This window comes from Columba livia, chromosome 2 (assembly GCF_036013475.1).
Source record: "Columba livia isolate bColLiv1 breed racing homer chromosome 2, bColLiv1.pat.W.v2, whole genome shotgun sequence".
NCBI classification, from domain to species: Eukaryota; Metazoa; Chordata; class Aves; order Columbiformes; family Columbidae; genus Columba; species Columba livia.
In genome coordinates, this window is record NC_088603.1 from 137,906,360 (window position 1) to 137,928,778 (window position 22,419).

The window sequence follows — 22,419 nt, forward strand, 5'->3', positions numbered from 1 at the left end:
GCAGGGAGGGAGGCTGGCACTGGGAGGCAGAGAGCAAAAGTCAGGGTGGAATGAACCCATGTTTGTGTGCTTGCAGCTTTATAACTTTTGGACACATTGCTGGCAGCCGTAGGTTACAGGTGAGCTTCCCAAAGCAGTCTCATCCCCAGAGACTGGCACAATGCCTGGCCTGCAACACCCCAGGAGTGCTTGTTCTGCACGGAAAGTTTTCTCTGAGGCCTTTTACAAGCTGTTACAAGGGCCCTGGAAGCAGCCAGGGTGCCTGGGCTGCTGTAGCACTGCCAGAAAATCTGGCATATAATGTTCTGCTCAGCTGCCTGGCAGCACACTCAACCCTGCCAGAGTTTGGAGCCTGGTTAAAGTTCCTGGACAGGTCAGGGGTCAGGCTCAATTGACCATAATGAAGAGGGATCCCCTCAGGCCACCAGTTTTTTAAATAGCAGAAGGCAGAGGTTTCTGGCTTGTGTCTGGTGGAAGGTACCCAAGTGCCAAAAGACGCCAGCATCTTGGACTCTGCCAGGGTAACCAGCTGATATGAATAATCCTCGTTGGCTGACAAGGCTTGGGCAGATCAGGGTGCCATACCATTCCCAGTTCTTGGTGATATAGACCCCATGCAGCAGGCAGCCATAGGAATGTGTGTCCTACTTCTGTTTTGGTGAAATGGCATTGGGCAAACTCCCCTACAGCTCAGGGTCTAGGATAGGCACTCAAGATATGAAGTTCTACTCTTTACCTCTAACACACAAAAGCAGCAAGCACCAGCATGCCTGTGCAGGGAGAGCAAGGCAGAAGGTGAATGGTAGAAGAAGGAGCAGTCCACACCCAGCACAGCAGGGGCTGCTGGTCTCATCCCCCATCTCAGGTAGCAAAGCTGGAAACAGGCCTGTGGATGTTTCCCCTGTGGGACAGTTCTCGTACCACCCTGTGACCCCGCTAATACGTAGCAGCGATCTATCCTGTGCACCCAAAAGGCCTTGAGATGTGAATACTAAAGACTCAAATCAGTTACAATGACTTGGCCCAGGGACCATGATGTGTCAGTCGCTCTCAGATGTGACCATTGCAGGCAAGACATGTGCTGCCACAGGAACTCAGTAACAGGACTTCAGAAGCCAAGCTGCCAGCCTTGTGCTTTAATTACTCCATAACACTCCCTCCTGTAAGTTCCCAAAGAAAGAACAAATAGGAAAATGTAGAGATCTCAGTAGAACATGATAAGGTTCTGGAACAAGTTGTCTCTTTGCCAAAATGCTTGTGGGCTCTCTCACCTTGCTACATCTGCTGTCGTTTCTTTCCAGATCTGTCAGGGACAAGTCCCAGTGACGCGGTTTCCCATTATTCACCTTCCCTCTGAATTCTAGTCTGGTTTGCAGGGGTCCAAGCAAACAGGTACAAACAAGAGCAGGATTCACAAGAAATACATTTGCCTCCAACACTGCAGACACAACATTTAGTTCTATTTTGTCTCTGGTAAAAAAACATTCACTTGTTGGATTCTATTGAAATCCTTGCTATATTTGCAGCTGACTTCACCTGCATGCCAAAAATGAGTTTGCACACCCCCAGCTTCCTCTCTCTCTCTCATCTCCCTCCCAACAACTTCACAAGCATTTCAAACAAGAAAGGGTTGGCAACTTGTTAAAAGAACACAAAGACCTTGTCTTTGCTAGCCAGAGAAAAAGCGCTGGTACCTGTCTGTCAAGAACTTGTGGCTTTTCAGTTTGCATGTTTCTTGCTGTTTATCCAGGGAGCACAGATGGGGTGTATCATTTGGCAAGCTTATGTCTAAGGTTTTTACAACAAAGATGATAACAGGTGCAAGATAAGGGATGCATACAAAAACAAGAGTTCATTACAAATACATTTGCATCCAAAGCAGCAGCAGGAGGACTTGGCTCTACTTTATCTTAAAACCATACACTTTGTGAATTCCATTCAAATACTCACTTTATTTGCATCTGATATTGCATGTGTGTCACCCCAGGGAACAACACGGAACCAAACTGTCTTCGCGTGGGCCTGCGCTTCTGTGCAAGGACAGCCAGATAAGTCACCTCTTCCCATGACAGTACAGAGGTTTTAGGATGGCTTTTAAAAAACTAGAGACAAAATTCTGAGGAGAGTGCCTTGCCCCCACAGAGAGCAGGATTTTAAAAGAAACTCATTAGATTAATAGCAAAGGCTTCTTAATTCTGAAGGTCTTATTTTGATGTCAAAGTGGAAGCTGGGCAGTTAAGATGAGCTAAGCCCTTGAAAACTTGGCCCCAGTTTCTGCTTCTGCCTGTTTGTGTGTTCAAAGAAGGTGGCACAGCTGTGGAGGGGCTCCTGGTCAGAGAGGATCAGTAACCTACAGTAACCTACAACCAGTAGAGAGACTAAGGTTAATTAGCACGATCTGAGTGCTGAAGCTATGTCCTTATGCTGAATAACTCTCTGTAGAAGTCCTATTTTAATCCACTGGCTAAAAAGACATGAGACTATCCTAACAAAAGATAGGTATCAAAAGGTATAATGTAAACAAAAGTTGCATGACCTGAATACCCACTGTTCACTCACGAGTCTGCAGTCTGATCAGGAGTAATTGAAAATTGGCAATATCTGACCTTTACTTGATGGTGTATGAAAAGTGCGTCGACAAATCCATCCGTTTCATGGGAGTAAAACTGAATCTCAGGTAGCAACCACAGGAGGTTTGAGAATATCAGATGAGCAGCAATTCCTGCTGAGTGCCATGGCTGGCAAAGGTGCTGGTGGATGAAGAAAAATTGCTGTTTCGCTCTGAAGTACAGTTGCTCCAGCTCAGTCCTGCAGCACACAGCCCAGGACCACACAGTGGTCCCCATAGTCCGTAAATCTCCGAGACCTTTTTTTTCCACTGCTGTCAGCATAGCAACTTTTACCAACTTTATTTGTGCTTGAAAGTGGGGAGTGAAAGAGTACGATGGTAACGAGAAATAAATGAAAGTTTACCAACAACTCACCTACACACAAACCTACAAAGAAATAAACAAATGCAGCAGCAACAAAGATGAAACCCCTTCACTGCAAGATCCTTTTGGAACTTTCCATCTATTTTGTAAACAAGACTCAGATGCTTAAACCATGGAAAATGGGAAAACTGTGTTTTAAAGTGGCCCAGTGCTTGCTACTACATGCATTAAAGTATTATTCTGTGGCCAGGACTGAAAGAACTGCAGTTAGACATGTTTTCTTAGTGTACTCCTTTAAACAAAGATTTTTGGTTTAATATTTTTAGTAGTCGAGGTAAAAATAACTGCACACACCTGCTCACTGTGGCATGGCACTGGAAGAAAACACTACTGTTACTACACACAGATTTTTCCTTAACTCTGGGACTGGAATGAATCCAGGTTTATTCAGAAGAGGAAAAGGAGAGGGAGAGTATATCCTTGTCCATGTGAGTGTAGAGAACAGACCTGTCAGATCACCGTTCATACTCCTGCTCTCGTCACTGCAGAGAGGGTTCCCTGTGCCAGTCTCCCATACCCCAGTGAACACCTCACGCTCCAGTTACTGATATTCTCAGACAGGCCTCTCTCCCTTCAATCACCTCTACATTAAGACTTTTTATGTGAATATATGTAAACCTCCTAAACTTTAGCCTCTGTTTGACCATCATGGGACAGCTGAGGGTCTCTTTTTCTCAGTTATATGTTGACACATAATACCTGCATGTTCTTTTAACGAGGGTTGGCTATAACTGATTGGTATTTCCTGATACAAAACTTGTATTTTTTTTCCAGAAATTCCAGGTTGAAGCAAAAACAGAATTATCTCTACCTAAAACAGCTGTTGCTGTCACTAGCTTTGCTGCCCAAGGACTTCGAGAGTTTTATCTGAGGAGGTGAGCGGGACAAAATAATTCAGCAAGAAATATTCATCAGAGAAACAGGCAGTTTCTTTCATCTTCTGAGAAAAACATGCAAAAGGTGATGAAATGTGTTCTTTAACACAATGAGATCATTAAAAGAAGTTTGGAGACACCCCTTATTAAGCTTAAATTTTCATATTCAGTGTTAAAAACTCACTAAAACATTAAGCCAGGTCATTATTCCCACTGCACTGGCAGCACAAAAGGCTAACTTGCTAGAATCTATACAGACTTGAAGAAGCTTTTCAATAACTATACATGACACATGAAATATTTGCTTAGAGGAAAAAAATTGTAATTTACTGAGAATGGTAAAGGTACAGAACAATAAAAAACAAAGTTCAGCACACTGAGAAAGAGGTTGGGATTATTGTTTTTCATACAACACCTGGTAATTCTTCTCTTACTATGGGTTCAAATCAGTTTAGCTCCATTTTGGTTCATTCAGAGATTAATGAAAGTTAATATTTTATACGATTTATTTATAATACCCTTGAGGTTTAGAGTATGTTTATGTAACCCTTCTGCCAGGAATTGGCAGCAGCTGAAAGAGCTGGATTCATTTATCTAGGAGTTCTCTCTGAAAACTTAAACAACAGCAGTTTCAGCCTCCACCCAAAGCTAAATGACCTCCTTTGGATGCCCTGACAAACAATAAATCCTGCTCAAAGCATAGCAAGGGTTTAAAACAAGGTCCAGAGTTTCAAGACAAAGAGAACTTTAGAAACAAGGGAAAGGGAAGAAGAAAGGCTCAGGGTAAACTCACAGGAAGCACTAATCAATAAATTAAATAATCCTGAAGTGAGATCCCTAACCTCAGTGTCCTCCTCATCTCTGTGACACAAAATAAAGGCTTGCCCTCATTTCCAAAGAGATACCTTGTCACTAAAACATTTCTGCCCACTCAAACTTCTCCCTGTATTTACTGCATGGCTTCACTTTCCAGCTAAGCTAATGAACATGTGTATTACTGTTCACATATGGGGAGATGGACACACTCTCAGCCCCACAGCCCCTCGCTTGCACTAACACCCCGTTGCTGCCACTGATGCTCAGCTGCCCATGAAGTGAACCGATTAAAGACACCAAACCCGTGGAAAATGAACTCAGGAAAACAAAAAGGGAGCAGCAGATGTGTGTGTTTCTTCTGGTTCAACCAACTGCCTGTGCTATAAGACGAACGTTGAAGCTGGCACAGGGAAGAGGATGGCAAGTCTGGGGACAAAAAGAAAAAGCCAGACTGCTGTCGCTTGTCATAACAACTAGGTTGGGCTGGTATAGTTTTAAGATGAAATTGCTCTCAAGCACGATGGCACTTTTGTATGTATTTGCTGGCTTATCCTCACATAGGCCAAACTCTGAGGGCGCACAGCTACTCTGTCTGTGAGCACAGGATTAACAGGACTATTTTGTCTCCAAATAAACTCCAGCCACGCCATACGGTATGGAGTCCCTCTCCCAGCCAAGACGAGGAAACAGGGCCTCTGTTGCAAATCATAGAACAACACATTTCACCGAGGCCTGAGCCCAGGGTGGGCTGCCCAGCCCTGGCAGAGCTGCCCCACTCTGCTCCCGCACACACAAACCAGCCCAGAGGCTTTTCCTTGTCCTACAGGTGCCCCTGTGAGGCTCCTACACCACAGTGCCCATAGCGTGGGCACTTTTACAATTCAGCTTCCTCATTGTGGGGGGGCTTTAGGTTTAAAGCCGCAAGTGCCTGGTTCCGCACGGAGCAGAGGAATTCACCTCAAACCGCACACCGAGGGAAACTGAGGCTGAGGGGGGCACACCGGACGCCATTTTCACGGCAACAATAGGCTGTGCGGCTCTCACCAAACCCCGGGCCGAAGCCGCGCGTTCTCGGGTGCCATCTACCGGCCGTGTCTCCGCCAGACGCTCCCAGCGGCGCGTCCCCGCGGGGCCGGGGAGACTGGCGGGCGGGGCGGAGCGCGGGCAGCACGGCGGGCAGCATGGCGGCCGCCACCATGGCGCGGGCCGGGCTGCGGCAGCTGCTCTGCCGCCGCACGCTGAGGGGCGGGCTGCCGGGGCTTGGCGGCGGGAGGGCGGCAGCGGGCTGGAGCGGCCCGGCGCCCGGAGGAGAGGTGCAGTACTGCGCCGAGCTGGTGCGGTGAGTGCCGGGGGGGAGCTGCCGAGGCGGGGGTTTTCCTCTCCTCAGGGCTCGGGAAGGCTGGCGAGCGCTTCCCTCCTGACGGAACGGCTGCTCAGCCTTCCGGGAAAGGTGGCGGGGTGTCCTCTCCTGCCCAGGCCGCCCTCGGCCTCGCCTGGCCCCGAAAGTCACCCCGGCGGGCCTGAGGTGAGTGGGGCCGGTGGCCTCGGCTCTCCGGGGAGCGGCGGAAACTCGATAAATGTTTAAGCAGCGTGGGACGGTTTAAGCTGTAAATGGCAATTTCTGTCCCCCGCATCTTTCACAGCTGCCTTTCTTCTGAAATAGTGAACGTTCCCGTTTCATTTTTCTGGGATTTGTGAAGAGAAGTAACACCGAAGATAATGGCTGTTTTCAGGAGCTCCTGGCTACTGAGAAATAGCCAAGCTTCCCCAGTGCTCCTTGGAAAACGTGCAAAAGCAGAGGAAATCTGACAGCTGGACAGACAGCTCAAGTAGCTTCTCTGACCTGAATGCAGGAGGAGAAGGAAGTTTAGTTTTCCAAAGTATCGATTTTTGGTCAAATCCAGGATGCTCCAGGAGAAACGGGGGCGCAGCTCAGGCACATCCAGCCCCAACAGTGTTCCCTGCTTGGCTTCTGGGCCGTATCCAGCATGCAGGGCCCCTCAGCTGCTTTCTAGTCTGCAAAAGTTCAGAGTTAAAAAGTAGAAACTCAAACAAATCTCTTAGTAAAGACTTAAATAATATTTCTTTGAATATAGTTGTCCTAGATGGTTGACAAAAGCAGGGAAGGCTTCCAAATGAGTATGTAAAGAGTGGAACTGGATCATCTTCTCCAGACTTCTCCTTGTAAAAAATACAAAGATGTGTGGTCCACAGTAATGTTTGAAGTAGGAAAACTAATGGAAAGAAATGTGACAATCTTAAATTTTCTATGCAGCACCAAGCAGCAGACCTTTAAAGACGCATCAGGATACATAACCAGGTTGCATTTTCCTTGATAAAACTTCAGATTACAGCTTTGTCCTGGTTACTCTGCCCAGGATTTGTCCACCTGTTCGTCAGGAGAGCAGAGCCTGCATATACAGTTAATATACAAGTAAAGTTAACGTAATACGAGTATTTTCAGTAACAAATAACTGTGCACAGAATAGTTAGATTCCAGGGCACAGAAGCTGAGATGGTTGAATTTAAGCTTGTTTTTGTTAAACCATGAAAGAGACTGGTTATAAAAATATAATAGAATTCAAAATAATAAAATGGCAGGTAGTTAGGCTTTTGGCATCATTTAATTGAAGCTGCTGTTCACAGTAGCTAATATGTTGCATGGAAATAAAAATTTATAAAAAATAAGAAGAAAAGGAAGGAGTTACTATTCAAACAGAAATAAAATACTTGGGGCTGTGCGAGCATCAGCAGCTTCCCAGTCCTGAAGCTGAGTCTCCCACACATTAGGAAGAACAACAACAACTGGGTTATGCCTTAATATTGTAGATTTGTACAACTTTTTGCAATGTGCACGATGTCCTTTCTCTTGGGTTTTCCATTTTATGTTAAATAACTTTTTTACAAGTAGCTTTAAGCTATTTGGTTAAAAATATGTTTCCCTGGTAGGTATGTTTTTTGTCTCTTGCTGTTTATGATGTCTGCTCTGGAAGAAAAGCTTGCGACTTGATGGTATTATGGAGTTTTGTAATGTGGAAGAAATTATCTTTAAGACTTAAAATTTTTCATTATACTGAATGTCCAGTAATGGTCATAACCAATTTTTCTTCCATCTGTGGATTCGTATGTAAGCTTATGCTTGCTTGAGAGGAAAACTGAAAAACACTCAATACCAGACTTAAGGTCATTCCCTCTTTTCTTTGTTCCTTACCCTAACACATGAAGAGAGCTGAGGTGGAACATGAGCTATAGCAATATCAAGTTTATTTTACAGGCCGAGGCTTTATGGATTTTGTTTTCTGCTGTTATGTCCAAGGTTGTACTGTCAGCATATAATTCACATTTCTTTGTGATTTTTTTTTTCCTTAGCTATTTTTTGCTACACTTAATTTTTAAGCTTATAATACGTGGGGAAAAAACCCACCAGTATGCCAAGACCATTACTAGAGGAAAGACAAATTTCTCTTATTGTGCTGCTGTTTACTTTGTGTAACGTGTTTCTTTGTTTCCTTTCTGGAAGTAGAGGTGGTTCTGTGTTGTGTGAACAACCCAGGTGAACTGCATAACTGGGAAAATGTGTCTGTAAACCTTGCAGCCCTGCCCAGGGTGGGCAATACTGGGTATTACTACAGTTAGCCATGAAAAAAATTCCACATTTTGAGCTGATAAAACTTTCCAGAAAGTGTCTTGAGGGAAGTTTGGTGCATCTGTTAATACGAAGGTGACCTTTAAAGCCTGATGAAACTCACAAATGTAATTTTTTTGTTGATAATTCTGGATTTGCGTCAATCTCTAAAACAAGTTTCACAACTGTTGTGAAAACTCTAAGCATTTGCAACTTGAGAATTCTTACCCCTGCAGCTGCTGTGTATTGTAGGGGTAAGAACTTCTGTTAAATATCAAATACTTTTTGTTAGATGCTAAAAGTAGCAACCCTAATAACCCTTGGTTTTAGTTTGGCTTTGCTATTTTAAGCTTATATTCAAGGAAACATGAGTACATGTAAGAACAGCAGACTTCATGACAATGAGTAAATGTGTTTTCCTGGACACCTGCTTCTCTACTCTCAAAGCAAAACCTGGAGTTGCTGGTCTTGTTCTAATGAAGAATTAGGTTACAGGCTTATCAGAAAGTACACAAAAATGTTGTTCAAAACAAGTAATTTAGCTTTTCAGTGGTGGCCAAGTGTTTTTGTTAGCTACAGTTATGTATGATTTTTCAATTGATGATTCTGTGTGCTGTGATTTTTTTTTTTTTTAATTATTATTATTTTTTTAAATTTAGTTGCACACCCAAGTGGCCAAACAAAGGCATATCACTCTTGGCTGGCAACAAGTTACCTGCGCTGAAGCTGCCAAGACATAGAGTTTTTATGCTTTGAATGTAACTACAAAAACTTACTGGTTCAGCAAGTGCTGTTCTGCCAAGCTCCAAAGCACAATCTTTTAAAGAAATGTGGTTTCATGTTTGGAACAGAAGTCTGGAAGTTGGACAATCTGGATTCTATTTGCAGTTCTGCCAAGGCCTTGTTCCATGCCTTTAGCCAAATATCTTGAGATCTGAATTTGAGAGGTGCACTGAGAGTTCAGACAGCATCCCCTCTCTTGTGGAGTATGTCTTATTTTAAAATAAGCTTAAAAGCTGCTACTTTTGCTAAGTCAGAATTTTGAACTACAACTTCATGCTACTGTTTTAGGAATCCATTGTTAAGCAAGCAATAGCACACCCAATTTAAATAGAGCTATAAATAATAAATGTATTTTTTTATCCTTTTATAGAAAGCGTGACTATGAAGGGTTTCTGTGTTCTCTGCTGTTGCCTGCGGAATCTCGAACCTCTGCTTTTGCCTTGAGAGCCTTCAATGTGGAACTGGCTCAGGCAGGTATTAAAATATATTTGTGAACTCTGGAAATTTAAAACAACTGTTTCAATATCCCAAATTACACTAGTAGGTGGTGTTTTGCCAATAATAACTTCTTGTATTATAAGGAGTGCAATACAAACTTATAGTTTTGAACGGTCCTTTGAAAGTTGCCAGCCTCTCCCAATTTATTTTGTGTAGGTATGTATTTTTTTCTGATTTTCCTCTTTGTTGTGAATTTTAAAATTGATTTATAGCAATAGTGGTCCTTGATACTGTTGTGTGATTGCATCTGTGTCCTGGCTTCTCATGCAGTGACTAAGTTGATAAATGCAGCTAAATCCTATCTGTAGAAGGTCTGTCAAAAACTTGGGTGATACAATTAGTCCCAGGTCTTCGTTGGCAGAAGGCAGGTAATGGAAAGGCTGCTGGGAGGGAAGTGTGTGCAATGATTAGAGAGTTGTGGGAGGGGAGTGGCTGCAGTCTCTCCCCTTTGCCAGGTGCCCAGAAACTGCCAGCGCAACCGGGAAAGTTGGTAACACCTGCCAGAAAGGAGCGGTTCAGGAAATGTGCTGACTGAGCAAAATGCCAGGTCAGAGTGTCTGGGCTGTGCTGCTGGCACTGCCCTCCCTTGCTGCTGCCACCACTGGTGCTTGTCCTGCTGGGGACAAAGCAAAGGTGATTGTCACCCAGGACTTAATCTCTCTGGGTTGTGGTGAAGACTTATTTTACTCCCTTTATGTTCATATGCTTTATGAGGAATAAATATAAATTCAGAACTGAGTGCTTTACCTGCTGAGTTTGGCTACGTACTGTGTCTGTCTTTTCAGTGTAGATAAACCATGTGCCTTAAAGAAACTCTGAATTTCACTCTGGATGTATCCTTTCCAGATTAAAGACTCCATAACTCAGAAGACTACAGGTTTGATGCGAATGCAGTTCTGGAGGGAGGCTGTGGAAAATATATACTGTGATAATCCACCACATCAGCCAGTTGCTACGGAACTGTGGAGGGTAAAATACACCTTTATTGTCCTAAAATTCACTCAACTAAAATATTACTGTGTGGAAAAATTTCATCATTTCCTATGACCCGTGTTGCATAGTTAACAGCATTGTTTTTTTAAAAAGAGATAATGTAACTTGTGTTTGTGTCTGTGTGGTGTTTTATGTTACCTACAGTGGAAGAACAGAGCTGGAAAAGGAGGATATTTAGGTAGGACCTATGTGAAGGGTCAGGCTTCTGTGAACCATCTGTCTTTTTCTCTTCTGTTTAGGTGAAGGACGGAGGAAATTTTGGTAAGCTGATAGCAAGAGAAACACATAAGCGTTCTTTCCTGAGCCAGTGCTAGTCCTGCCCGAAGAGAGTAAGCTGTACAAAAAGACAGAAGCCTAAGCACAGAGTAGCATATAGGGTATAAGGAAAAGCCCAATATCTTCATACCTAGTTACTGGATAACAGGAAGTTCTTAACACATTCTTCTCCTCATATCACGAGTTGCTTGCTGACTTCTATTTATGTATTATGTTTTGCACAGATCCTTTTGTGTGCATTGAGTAACAGGGAATGTACCTGTGAACTTAACAGTTTATTTTAAAATAAACTGTTTAAAAGTTTATTCAGATGTCCAAGTTCTGCGGGCACTAGAACATCACACATGAAGTACACCTACCGATCTGTTCCCCTGCTGGACATGGCCAAAGAAACAGGCTTTCTTGCAAAATTCTTTTATTTCTTGTTAGGACTGTCATCAATATGTTTGATGGATGATTGAGGTCTGAAGGCAGTATAAATGGATTTCTTCTTAATGCTGATATAGAACCACAGAATAATTTAGTTGGTTGGGATCTCTGGCTCTCATCTAGTCCAACTTGCCACTCAGAGAAGGTCTAACATCAAAGCTAGATTAGGCTGTCAAGGTCACATTCAGCTGAATTTTAAATTTATTTGGGGATAGAAATTCCATACTAACTTAAGGCCATGGGCCAAAGCAAATGGCTTAGAACCTTCCAAAAGAGCAGCTACCGTAAGGCGTCTACTATGTAAGATCACAACTTGCATTTAAACTAAGGATCCCTGAGCTTCTAGACAGGAAAAACTTCAGTCTGTCTAGATCTCAGTAGCTGAATACAGTTAACATAGATCCCATAGGCAGTTAGGTTTATGGACCTGTTGAAAAATAGGCAGTGAAATATGGAGTCTTCATCCAGGTATTAATCTGCATTGTTCGTGTTGAATTCCCGGGAAAAGCAGGACACTCGGTGTAACACTGGATTAGAACAATGCAATTCCTGCGGGATTAGAGCATTTCGCTTGTTGCCATCTTCACACCCACTTTGCTGCACCTCTGGGACCACAAAAACGAATCCTTCCCAAATCCTCTTTCAGTGTTTCTTGGCAATGCTGAGACTGTGGCCTCTCCCTGACGTTATATGTGAAATAAATATGTGAGCTTTTGTTCCAGTCTGTCAACACTTGCATTACATTAAAATTGTGATTTAAACAAGATACAATTTGTTTAAGAGATAATATAGGTAAACCCAAGAAGTAAAATAAAACACCTGTTACAGTCACATTTAGGAGGATCTGGGCTATTCATAGGTGTCTCCAGCTCAGATAAAGTGTGTCCTTCAGCCACAACAAAGGCTTCGTACAGTTAGAATGAAGACTGGCAAATGTTGTGAGCCTTTTTATGGGATTACAGGAGTTGGAAGGTGCATCTAGGTTGATATTTTAATGCAGACACTAAAATGCAGAATAGCTTATTTTGCATGTCAATCTGTCTGTGCCTCTGCTTTTTGTTTCCTTCTTCCTGTCTCTCTTCCAGCACGTGGTAAACTTCCAAGCTTTTCTCTCCTTTCCAAGGAGCTATACTTGCTTTAGTATAGCTTAATTTATTTGGTTGTCTGATTGAGTCAGTTAGGTACAAGTTAGTTCTGGGTATGATTGTATTTATTCTTTCAACTGCTTTTAATTTCAGGCTGCTTGTGTGTGTATCAAGGTGGGGTGGAAATGTTTATTAGCAGAAGACTAACTTAAAAAAACCCGAAACATTGTTGTGGTAGGTAAAAAACTGGTATGTTGAGATCAAAGCAGTTTAATAATTAAAAAGAAATAGTATTAATAACAATAATAAAAACTGTAAGGAAAAGAGATAAAAAATAACGAATAGAAAAATAAACCCCAAGAAAGTGATGCAAATGAAAACAATTGCTCACCACCAATTGATGGGTGCCCAACCAGTTCCTGAGCAGCAGCCCCACCAGCCTTCCCCCTTGTTTTATTGCTGAGCATGACATCATATGGTGTGAAGTCTCCTTTTGGTCAGCTGGGGTCAGCTGTTCCTGTTGTGTCACCTCCCCGCTTTCTGTGCACCCCCAGCCCACCTCCTGGCAGGGCAGTGTGAGGAGCAGAAGAGGCCATGACACTGTGTGAGCTCTGCTCAGCAGTAAGGTTAAATTTTGTTTATAAATATCTAGATATGTCATTGTAGCCTTTCCTACAGTGTGGTCTGCAAAACTCAGTGTGTGTAAGAGGACTGAATGTAACCTGACAGAATGAACTGGTACTTGAACAATGTCAAATACAAGATAAGTGCCAAAAAGAAGAATGTGTGAATATGCAATACTGTGGGATACTCTTTTAAACAAAGCCATGATATTAATATTATTATATTTTTAGGATGCTGTTTTGACAGTACGTCTTGGTACGTTGCACTGACGTTTTCTTGGAAATTTACAGGGGAAGTATTTTTTTTGCTTGACTCTGGAGGAAGCTGTGTTCTATTTGGAGAGTGAATATAGTTATCTGTAAATATTTTGTGGGAAGATATAACTCCGTGAAAGGATTAATTACTTTCAAAAATGTTTTTAATTAGATGCTTTTAGTTAGCTGGCTTGATGTCCAAGATTTCATTTTTTGTGTGCAACAACTTGTAACAAACTCCATTTGAAAATTTTTGTATTTGAAGAAGATTCTCATTTTCCATTGACACGCCACTTTGATTTAACTCAGTGAATATAATCCTTGTAAGAAAAGGATTATCTAAAATATATTTCAGCCTTCAGAATGCAGTACTACCATCACTTTGTATACATTAACATGGATGTTTTATTTTGTAATTTTCAGGCTGTCAAGAGGCATAACTTGACTAAAATGTGGTTCATGAAGATCATTGACGAAAGAGTAAGTATTTACCAGTCAAAGACTGATTCTGGTCTTAGTCATATTTGTTTTTTTCCCCTTATTTTTATGTGTTTCTGTGTAAAACAAAAGCTTAAGTAATTAATCTTTTCCAGACAGTAGTATTTGTCTTTAAGAATGATACTGCTATATTTCCTTTTAATTCTCCCTTGATGCTTCTACTTGTAATTTCTACTCTTTCTCGCCAAAATGGCTAATAGAATCCTGTGTTTATTTTTGCTTTAAATAGATGTCGTTTGAGAATCCACATCTTTCTTGTTCTGATAACCAATGTATTTGTGCTCATGTTTTCTGTTCCTGTTCTCTATTCCTGGTTAGAAGTGGTTACCCCTAGAGGTAATCCATCAGGAGTTACACTTAAATACCTTTTCTGTACTTAAGTGAGGGGCGTTGCATCCTATGGGATTAAGTAATAAGATCTCCATATGCAACTGTTAACAATTCTGGAAAACTGCATTTTAATAGAAATGGAAATGAAGATGTGCAAGAAGAGAAACTCGTACATGGTCTCTTTTTGTACCATTCTGAGGGCATTTGCATATTGAAAAAAGTCACACAAATCTTGTTACTCTTCAGCTTTTTTCTTACCATGTGAATTTTGCCCCTAAATAGCCTTCTTTTGTGATTGGTTATAAAATCTCAAAAATTAAATGACCCATCTGAACCTCTCTGCCACACTTTGGTGCATCTCTTTATGATGGCTGTATAGATTTTTCTAAGCAGTGCTGTCGATGGAAGCATTCAAATCACATTCATTTTAAAATATCCACCCTTTTTTCTGGGAAAAAACAAGAGGAAGAATTTCACTGGTACAGTCATGCTGCTACTCTCACACAAAGGCAAGAATGAAGAGTTGAGGGCAGGTATTTCTTAAGCTAACTTTGCTGCTGGAGTTAGTGTCTCATGAAGTTACACCTTGAGAAAATTGATGGTCCCGTAGTGTCATTGCAATGGAAGAGTTTAGAGTTCTTAATCTTAGGACAGGTTTCAGTCTTAAGACTGATATGTTTTAACCACAAAAGCAACAAGGACAGGAAGAATGATGGAGGAAGTTATATTTTTGGGAGTGTTTGCATATGACTGAAACTTGTGTGCATATTTGATGGATTGATTTTCGTGCATGTTTTAAATACACTCCTATTTATCTAAATGTCTCTGTGCTTCATATGCAAATTAAGTATTAAAATTAGCAGCCCCACAGTGTAAGAATACCATGTGGTGTTTTGTTTTGGCTGTATCTTTTTAAACGAAGAATTCTGATTTCTTATTGTTGCAAAAAATTACATTTGCAACCGGACTTGGCTGCAGTTGCATGTTATTTGGCTATGTTAGATTTGCTGTAAGCTTTAATGACAACTACTATTTGAGCTTATACTGTCTTTCTGTATCTTAATTTTGTCCTTTTTTTCTTCCTCTAACAGTGGGTTAGACTGACATGACTGTAGTCATAAATTTGTACAAATAGCAGTTATATTTATGTTTTACTGAACTTCTCTGTTGTTGTTACAGGAGAAGAATTTGGATGACAGAGCATACCGTAACATCCAGGAGCTTGAAACGTATGCTGAGAACACTCAGAGTGCTCTCTTGTACCTCACCTTGGAAATGCTGGGTAGGTGTTTTCCCCTTTTCAGATTCTGTTGATGACTCGTTAGTGGAGGTACAACATGTATTGATGTTTCAAAAAGCCCACTCTTTTTCCATGGGAGTTTACTTTCAGTAGCAGTTGTCTTAGGTAATACTTCAGATGTCTTTTGAATGCTCAGCCATAAATCTGGACTCGTACTGCACCTGTCCTAGAACTACGTATTTTCCTTAGAAGCTGCTCAGTGGAAAGCTCATTGAAGTGCAGTTTCCTACTGCGCCGTTCTTCGTTGCTTTGTTTTCTCTTTTCTTTCTCCTGTTTCAGCATGTGGTAAATTCAGGTCTTCACTGTATTTTCTGGCTGTCCTACCTGTCAGAACACAAAGTACCGTAGTTATTCTTCAGCCATTGTTCTGTATTGCAGTGATGTACACTCGTTATCTTTCAACAGCTTACTTCCCAACCTATTAACTTCCATTGGTGATGTTGTAAATTTGGTTCTGAATCCTCCTCCTGATATGATCCCTGTGGTTAAGAGCTAGTATCTGTGTCATGTCTAACACAAGAGTCGCAGATTGGGAAAGGAATGTTAATTTGCAGTGAAGAAAAGGGTTACTTTCTTTTAGGTGTTGGTTGCATTATGGAAGTATTCCCTGTATGATCTCAGACATAAAAGAAATGTGAGAATTACTACTATTTAGTAGTATTTAGTATTGTTGTAGCAGTATTTTACTCTTGTTAGTCTGACGAAAGGCCAGTGATGAGGCTAAAAGAGTTTAGAAAGAAAAAAGAGAGAGAAGTAAGAAGATACACTGAGCACATTTTTCTTAGGAAGAAATGAGGAACCAGCCTCTTAACATCTGATGTTCACTTCCTCAGTAAGTAATCAGTTAAATGTTCCAAGTGTCTTTCAGAACTCCTGACTGAAGAATGTAGGAGTATGAGAAATACCAGCATCTTCCATTCTGAGAAACATCTTCGATCCTGAAGAAAAGTTTAGTCATGATTCAAGTCAGATGATCCTGTTCTTGAAAATCTGTTATGGGGGCTCTGTGTTTTCTAGTTTCCCTATTGTCATGTTGAACTTCTCTTAAATATACCAATGTTACAAAATATCTAAGGAAAAGTCCTTCACTGCATATTAAACAGTTAACTTCTGTGTTTTTTTCCACAAATGGAGAAATTAATTGAACACAGTCCTTTTCTGGATGTTTCCTATCAGCAGTCTTTTGTAGAGTAGGTGGACCTGGTTTCATTACAGGTCATGTTTGCTAAATTTCTTTTGCTTTTTAGCTTCCTTATTCCTGGCCTGTCTTCATTTTGTGTGTATCCCTCCTAGTAGCAGTGCTGCTTTATTCTTCCTGATTTCTGCTTATGTCTTTTGTCAAGCTCATTTTGACTGATAATCTTGTCCAACATCCTGGTACTTCATCCCAGCTCCTGTTATTTAAAAATATTAATGTTGTGGTCCCTGATTCCTTGCTTGAGTAGTTAGGAGTCTGGTGCCACTAAGAATTTTGTTAGACTTTTTCAAGACATCACTTCTGGGACATATTCCCAGGTTGAGCACAAGTCATTTCTATAATAACTCTTACTCTTTCAGCTGCTGTTTTTTTTTAAAAAATTATTTTATTTTTATTCTTAGTTTATACGTAAAGCCTGAGCTGCCCAGTCAGCATCAGTAAGTTATATCTATTGATTCCTCCAATTCCTCTGCTTTCTACTGCCATTGCCAAAATAAGTCCATGTAGTCTTCTTACAGCTACTGTTTTGAAAGGGTTTCTGAGACCCATTCAAGGGTTGTGCTGCAGAAAAACTATGATGTAGTTGCCATCACAGAAAGGTTGTAGCATGGAAGGTGTTGGTCTCTTCTGCTAAGTAGCAGGTGATAGGACAAGAGAAAATGACCTCAGGTTGTGCCAGGGAAGGTTCAAATTGGATATTAGGAAAACTTTCTTCACGGAAGGGATGGTCAGACATTGGAACAGGCTGCCCAGGGAAGTGGTGGAGTCACCATTCCCGGAAGTGTTTAAAAGCCATATAGGTGAGGTTCTTAGGGACATGGTTTATTGCCACAGTTGGGTTAATGGTTGGACTCGATCTTGAGCATCTCTTCCAATGAAAATGATTCTACGATCCTAAGGCTCAGGCAGTGAATCTGGTACGCCCAGTACGTTAATAATTTTTGGGTGTCAGACTCATCAGTTTGCAATTTTTGTATCCTACTTTCTTTGTAGGATGCTGCTTCTGTTAGATCTTTTATGAATTTAAGTTTCCATTTTCCTTTAAATTTTCTCAATCCTGTGAAAACATTACGGCTTTATGATCGGTCTAAGACAAACTTGTATGGTCTTGACATGAAGAGCAATGCTGCTGCTTTGTCCCTCTCATCTCCCTCTCACAGTTCGCACTGTTGCGTGACTGAAGTTAGTTTTCCATTGCTTTCGTGATCTAATTCAGTTTGCCGGGCTACTCCCTCGTTGCCCGTCACAGCACAAGGCAGCTGGCAGAAATACGGGTTCGGGGGAAGTTTAGGACCCTTCTCCTTGGCTTCAGTACACTGCTGAATCAGCTGCAGCTAATAATGAAAACGTGCTGTAAGCACTACTGCTTGTCAGGAATCTCACACTTGAATGATTTTTCTGGCAAGAAAAACAGTTATTGGAATACAGTTATTCTGGGACAGGACATGCCAATGAAAATGAGTTTGTGCACTGATGTATTATATCTGAACAGGTGTCACCCTTTGCAGAAACTGCAACAAGCTAAGAGGCATCTTGCTTCTAAATGTGGAAACCAATGAATTTGCCTCCTGCTTTGCACCTCTGAGATGAGATCTTAAGGCAATTTATGAACATAGACAGTTCTATCATGGAGCAACACACTTAGTTTTCCTTAAATATGACTGTGGTACACATCAGGGAAGACTATACCCCTCAAAAGGCCTGAAAGTATGTTTCTGAACATGTTATTTCTGCAATTTTAGGTGTGAGGGACATCCATGCCGACCATGCAGCCAGTCACATTGGGAAAGCGCAAGGCATAGTTACCTGTTTGAGAGCAACTCCGTATCATAGCGCAAGACAAAAGGTCTTTCTTCCCATGGACATTTGTATGTTGGTAAGAGAAGCAGCTGACTGGAATTGAACAGTATAGTGTTTCTGACTGTGTCTCTCAACACTAGATGTGAGATCATAATTTATTAGGCCAGAAACAGAACATCTTTTTTCTTTACTTCTTTCTGTTGTGCCTAGTAATATATCATTGTCATGGTTTTATATCCTTTGGGAGCTGAGATGAGTGACCTTCATGAAACTCCAGGGTTTCTGGGTTTTATTTTACTTTTTATTAAATGTAGTGATTCTGTGAATATTTTAGCTTTCAGGAATTGTTCCATTAATGTGTAGAAATACACATATGGAATGGGGCCTGTGGTGTGGTTTGGTTTTTTTTTTGTTTGTTTGTTTTGGTTTGTTTTTTTTCTCCCTATCCCCATAAAGGAAGCATTGTGAGAAATTTTACTTCTGAACAACCTTCTTGGATTTCTCTTTACTACCTTTTCATAAATGTGCTGGTGGTTTTTTTTTGGTTGTGGTTTGTTGGATTTTTTTGGTTACGTATTTGATAGCTATAAGCATACTTTCCAGATGTTGCTGTAATAGATGGTATAGTCTTCCAATTTAAACTGTACACCTGTTTTGCATTGGAATTTAGCAGATCTTGCAATTCAGATAAAATGGGATTAAAACTCAGATTTATTCATTAGTGTTCTCTGGCTAGATCTATAGGCACCGCAGCTGTTACTCCTTCATCTCCAGTCTATATTTTTAAATGTTAATGCTGTTCTTTTTATACTTAACCAAAATGTCTGCAATGCTGGTGATGCTTAAGGCAGTTGTGTAAGTGTTTTCGGAATATCTTTCCAATACAATTGAAAGTTTTTATTTGGAGTTAGTGATTTAGGTAGTTGCGAAAAACTTAAGATACTAACATCGGTCGGGGTTATAAGACTGCAGAGAGGAGCTTCATCCTGCTTTCAGCCTTTCTGGGACTGGATGATACGGGAGGCCTTCCAAGTTTTCAGCTTTTCAAACGTAGCCTAAAAAATCGCAGTCATGCCTTGCCATGGAAGGTGTTTTACAGTGAAACTGCAGAAAAAGCTTGCATGCCTTCTGTGCAGACTGAGCGTCTCTTGAGCATTTCGGCTGCTGGCAAGTATGGCAGTTCCACTGGAGTCCCTGTCTCCAGTACAATTCTGAATATACCATATTATGTCTTATATTGGTCACTATAGTCAAAGAATAAGTTTGAGGTTGTTTTTTGGGGGGTTTTGTTGAGGTGTTTTGGTTGGGTTAATTTAGAGTGTTTTGGGTACTTTATTTGCAAAGTTGATGGTGCACACCAACCCCAAGATAATGATTTCCTTCATAAACCAGCATGGCTTCCATGTTAACCGTTACTGGCTTTCTTCTGCTTAATATCAATTCTTGGATTATGGTTTTAGAAATCGGGCATCTAAACTGATCTAAATTCCTAAAACTTTAAAATCTGACTTGGTTATCTGACTGACCACAAAGTCTTTGGGGATCAAATTCGTGTAGACAGAGTATGTACTGACTGTTCTCTTTGTTCTCTTGAATTTTTTTCCAAGTCACTGACAAAAAAAAAGTTGGGGGGAAATAAAAAAGGAGGGAGCAATGCTAAAACATTGAGGCTGATTCAGTCTTGTGTCACTAGTTTGGTTGTTGGGACAGATTTTTGAGAACCTAGAATGGAAACTTGGTATTTATTGAGGTTTTTTTTCTCTTTTTTGATTTTCCTTCCTATGTCTAGCATGGAGTTTCACAAGAGGATTTCATAAGAGGCAAGCAAGAGAAAAATGTGAGAGATGTAATATACGACATTGCCAGCCAGGCCCATATTCATCTAGAACATGTGAGATTCCTTCCCTTTTATTTATTTAAATAAACATAATTGATGCTAATCTTCACAAAGCATTGTGCATGTGTTGTAGGAAGACTTACAGCTGCATACTTAATTTCAAATCTTTTGCCTTTAATTACTTTGAGGTTTTATATTAAAAACAAACAAACACAAACCAAAATAAACACGAGCACACAAAACCTTTAAATATTGCAACTACTTCTGTATTAATATTATATTTATCTGTATGTATAGGAGGCAGTTTACTCACAGCCAGGTCCAATTGAATATATGTAAATACTGACTAAAAGCCTGATTACTGGGAGAGAAACTTCAAGCAGACTTTTATAAATGCAACTATACGCCAGTGCAGGATCAACACCATAGGAAGCACTTGTGCATATGGTAGTTCACAGGATGGTGGAAGAGCTGCCAGGCAAGCAGAGCGTGTTGCCTTTAACTGCTGCTTTATGTGTGGGAGGGGGGATTCGTTCCTTGATGTGACCAGCCATGCTCAAAGCTATGTTGGAAAAGGTGCATTCTGTTTATTTCTTTCTTGGCTCACAGCCAAGTGAATTAAGAAAGACTTTATTTGATTGGACCAGTGGATAATGAATCCCGAAGAATTGCAGAGTCCTGCTATATTTTTCTTTAATACTCTTTTTTAGCTACACTCTGAGTTGCTTGTTGGTACATAATACAAAAGGAAAAGGATTTTTCATCAGTGATGTTGTGTCTGCCTTTGGAAGACAAAACTTGCAAGAAGCGCTGTAAAGAATTTCTTATGTCTACAAGTTGTGTATGCATATACTTTGAGTATTGCATCCAGTACTTCCAGTCAAGGTGGTCTGAAAAGATACCACTTCAAAGGAAAGAAATGCCAGATTTATATCGGTATTTACGCCATTAATATAATCCTCCATTGCAGCATTGACTTGTGATCACACTGTTTTATGCAGTAGAGACAGGAGAGCCCTTCTTCCTTTTTCTGAAGGTAAAATGAGGCAGCTCTGGTTTGTTCAGTCAGCGCTTAGTTAGTTGATTAATGTTTATATTTTTTGTTAATAATTTTTAGCCTTGGGCTTTATTTTTAATACAGACTGTAATTTGCACTTAATGCATTCCTGTTCATGTCATTTCACCTGATGTCTCAGTTTTTGTTGTCACATGTCCATGGAGATGGTTTATTCCATTTAGAAGCAGGGAACAGAGACAAAATCCAAGGTCAAAACTGTCCCCTGTCTTTGCTCAAGCTGAAATAACTTCATTTTTCTTTTTTTTCTATTCCCCACCCTTCAGCCCATAATGCACAGTGTATACAACGCGTTCGCGTTAGTTGCACTTGTGGCTTAAAAAAGTGCCATGTTCCTGGCCTGAAATGCCTCATATCAGGGATGGGAGGCATGGAAAATGAATTATGTATATTTATTGTCCAGCTGCTTAAAATTTGGTTGCTGGTGTTGCATGGAAACTTTGGGACAGGAGCAGGGAGAGAACAGAGTTCTTCAGAGCCCTTCAGATAACTTGATAAATCTTAGCGTGTTGGACCCCTGGCTCCCAGTGTGCCAACCAGCTTCTGAAGAGGACGGAACGTTATGCTCCCTTCCTTCCCACTCCATTCCTAGAGCCCTGCCTGTGTTATGCACTGGGAGGGTCCTATGGAAAATATGCAACGTGATCATGTAATTGGAGATTATACAGAAAAGTATAAACACAAGGAAACCAGATTAGGGCAGTATTAGCATTTTATTAAATTGAATGTTGATCTTGGCATCCTTCCTTTCCCTCCCCCTTTTTTTTAAATGTGTGGGTTATATCATCTTAATTAAAAAAAAAAAACCTGTCTGGATACTTGCTTCCAGCTTCCATCATAATCAGTGAAGAATAATTGACAGTGCAGGATCTCTAGAGTGTTCAAATCATTTGAACTGTCAATAACTGGCAGTAATAACAGGGTATTAGCCTCCTTGATAATGAGATGGACTTTGCTAATGCAAGGATAAAGATACTTTCTCCCCTAATGGATGAAATGGGCTTTTGCTGGCAACATTTGCTGGGTATTTCAAGACTTCAGGTGTATGTAATGGGCTGGTGCCTTTAAATGCATCTGTTCTCTTGAGTAAAATCACAGTCTTGTTTTGCCTGAGGGTCTTTACAGCCACT

At 40.9% G+C, this 22,419-nt stretch overlaps 1 protein-coding gene across 9 annotated transcripts in view; it reads left to right on the forward strand.

Annotated features, from left to right (window-relative positions):
* Positions 1 to 5,817: 5,817 nt before the first annotated feature.
* The window catches only part of NDUFAF6 (NADH:ubiquinone oxidoreductase complex assembly factor 6), a 28,203-nt gene continuing 11,601 nt past the window's right edge, over positions 5,818 to 22,419 (forward strand). For 2 of the 9 annotated variants that reach the window (XM_065054034.1, XM_065054036.1), the window contains exons 1-7: positions 5,822 to 6,023; positions 9,463 to 9,562; positions 10,437 to 10,559; positions 13,675 to 13,731; positions 15,259 to 15,361; positions 18,320 to 18,453; positions 20,167 to 20,268. In XM_065054034.1, the coding sequence (XP_064910106.1) occupies positions 5,866 to 6,023; positions 9,463 to 9,562; positions 10,437 to 10,559; positions 13,675 to 13,731; positions 15,259 to 15,361; positions 18,320 to 18,453; positions 20,167 to 20,268 (777 nt within the window). In that variant the 5' untranslated portion in view covers positions 5,822 to 5,865. Of the gene's footprint in view, positions 6,210 to 9,462; positions 9,567 to 10,436; positions 10,560 to 12,526; positions 12,608 to 13,674; positions 13,732 to 15,258; positions 15,362 to 18,319; positions 18,454 to 20,166; positions 20,269 to 22,419 lie in introns of all 9 variants that reach the window. The other 7 variants (XM_065054039.1, XM_065054042.1, XM_065054043.1 and 4 more) reach the window with 6 other exon arrangements.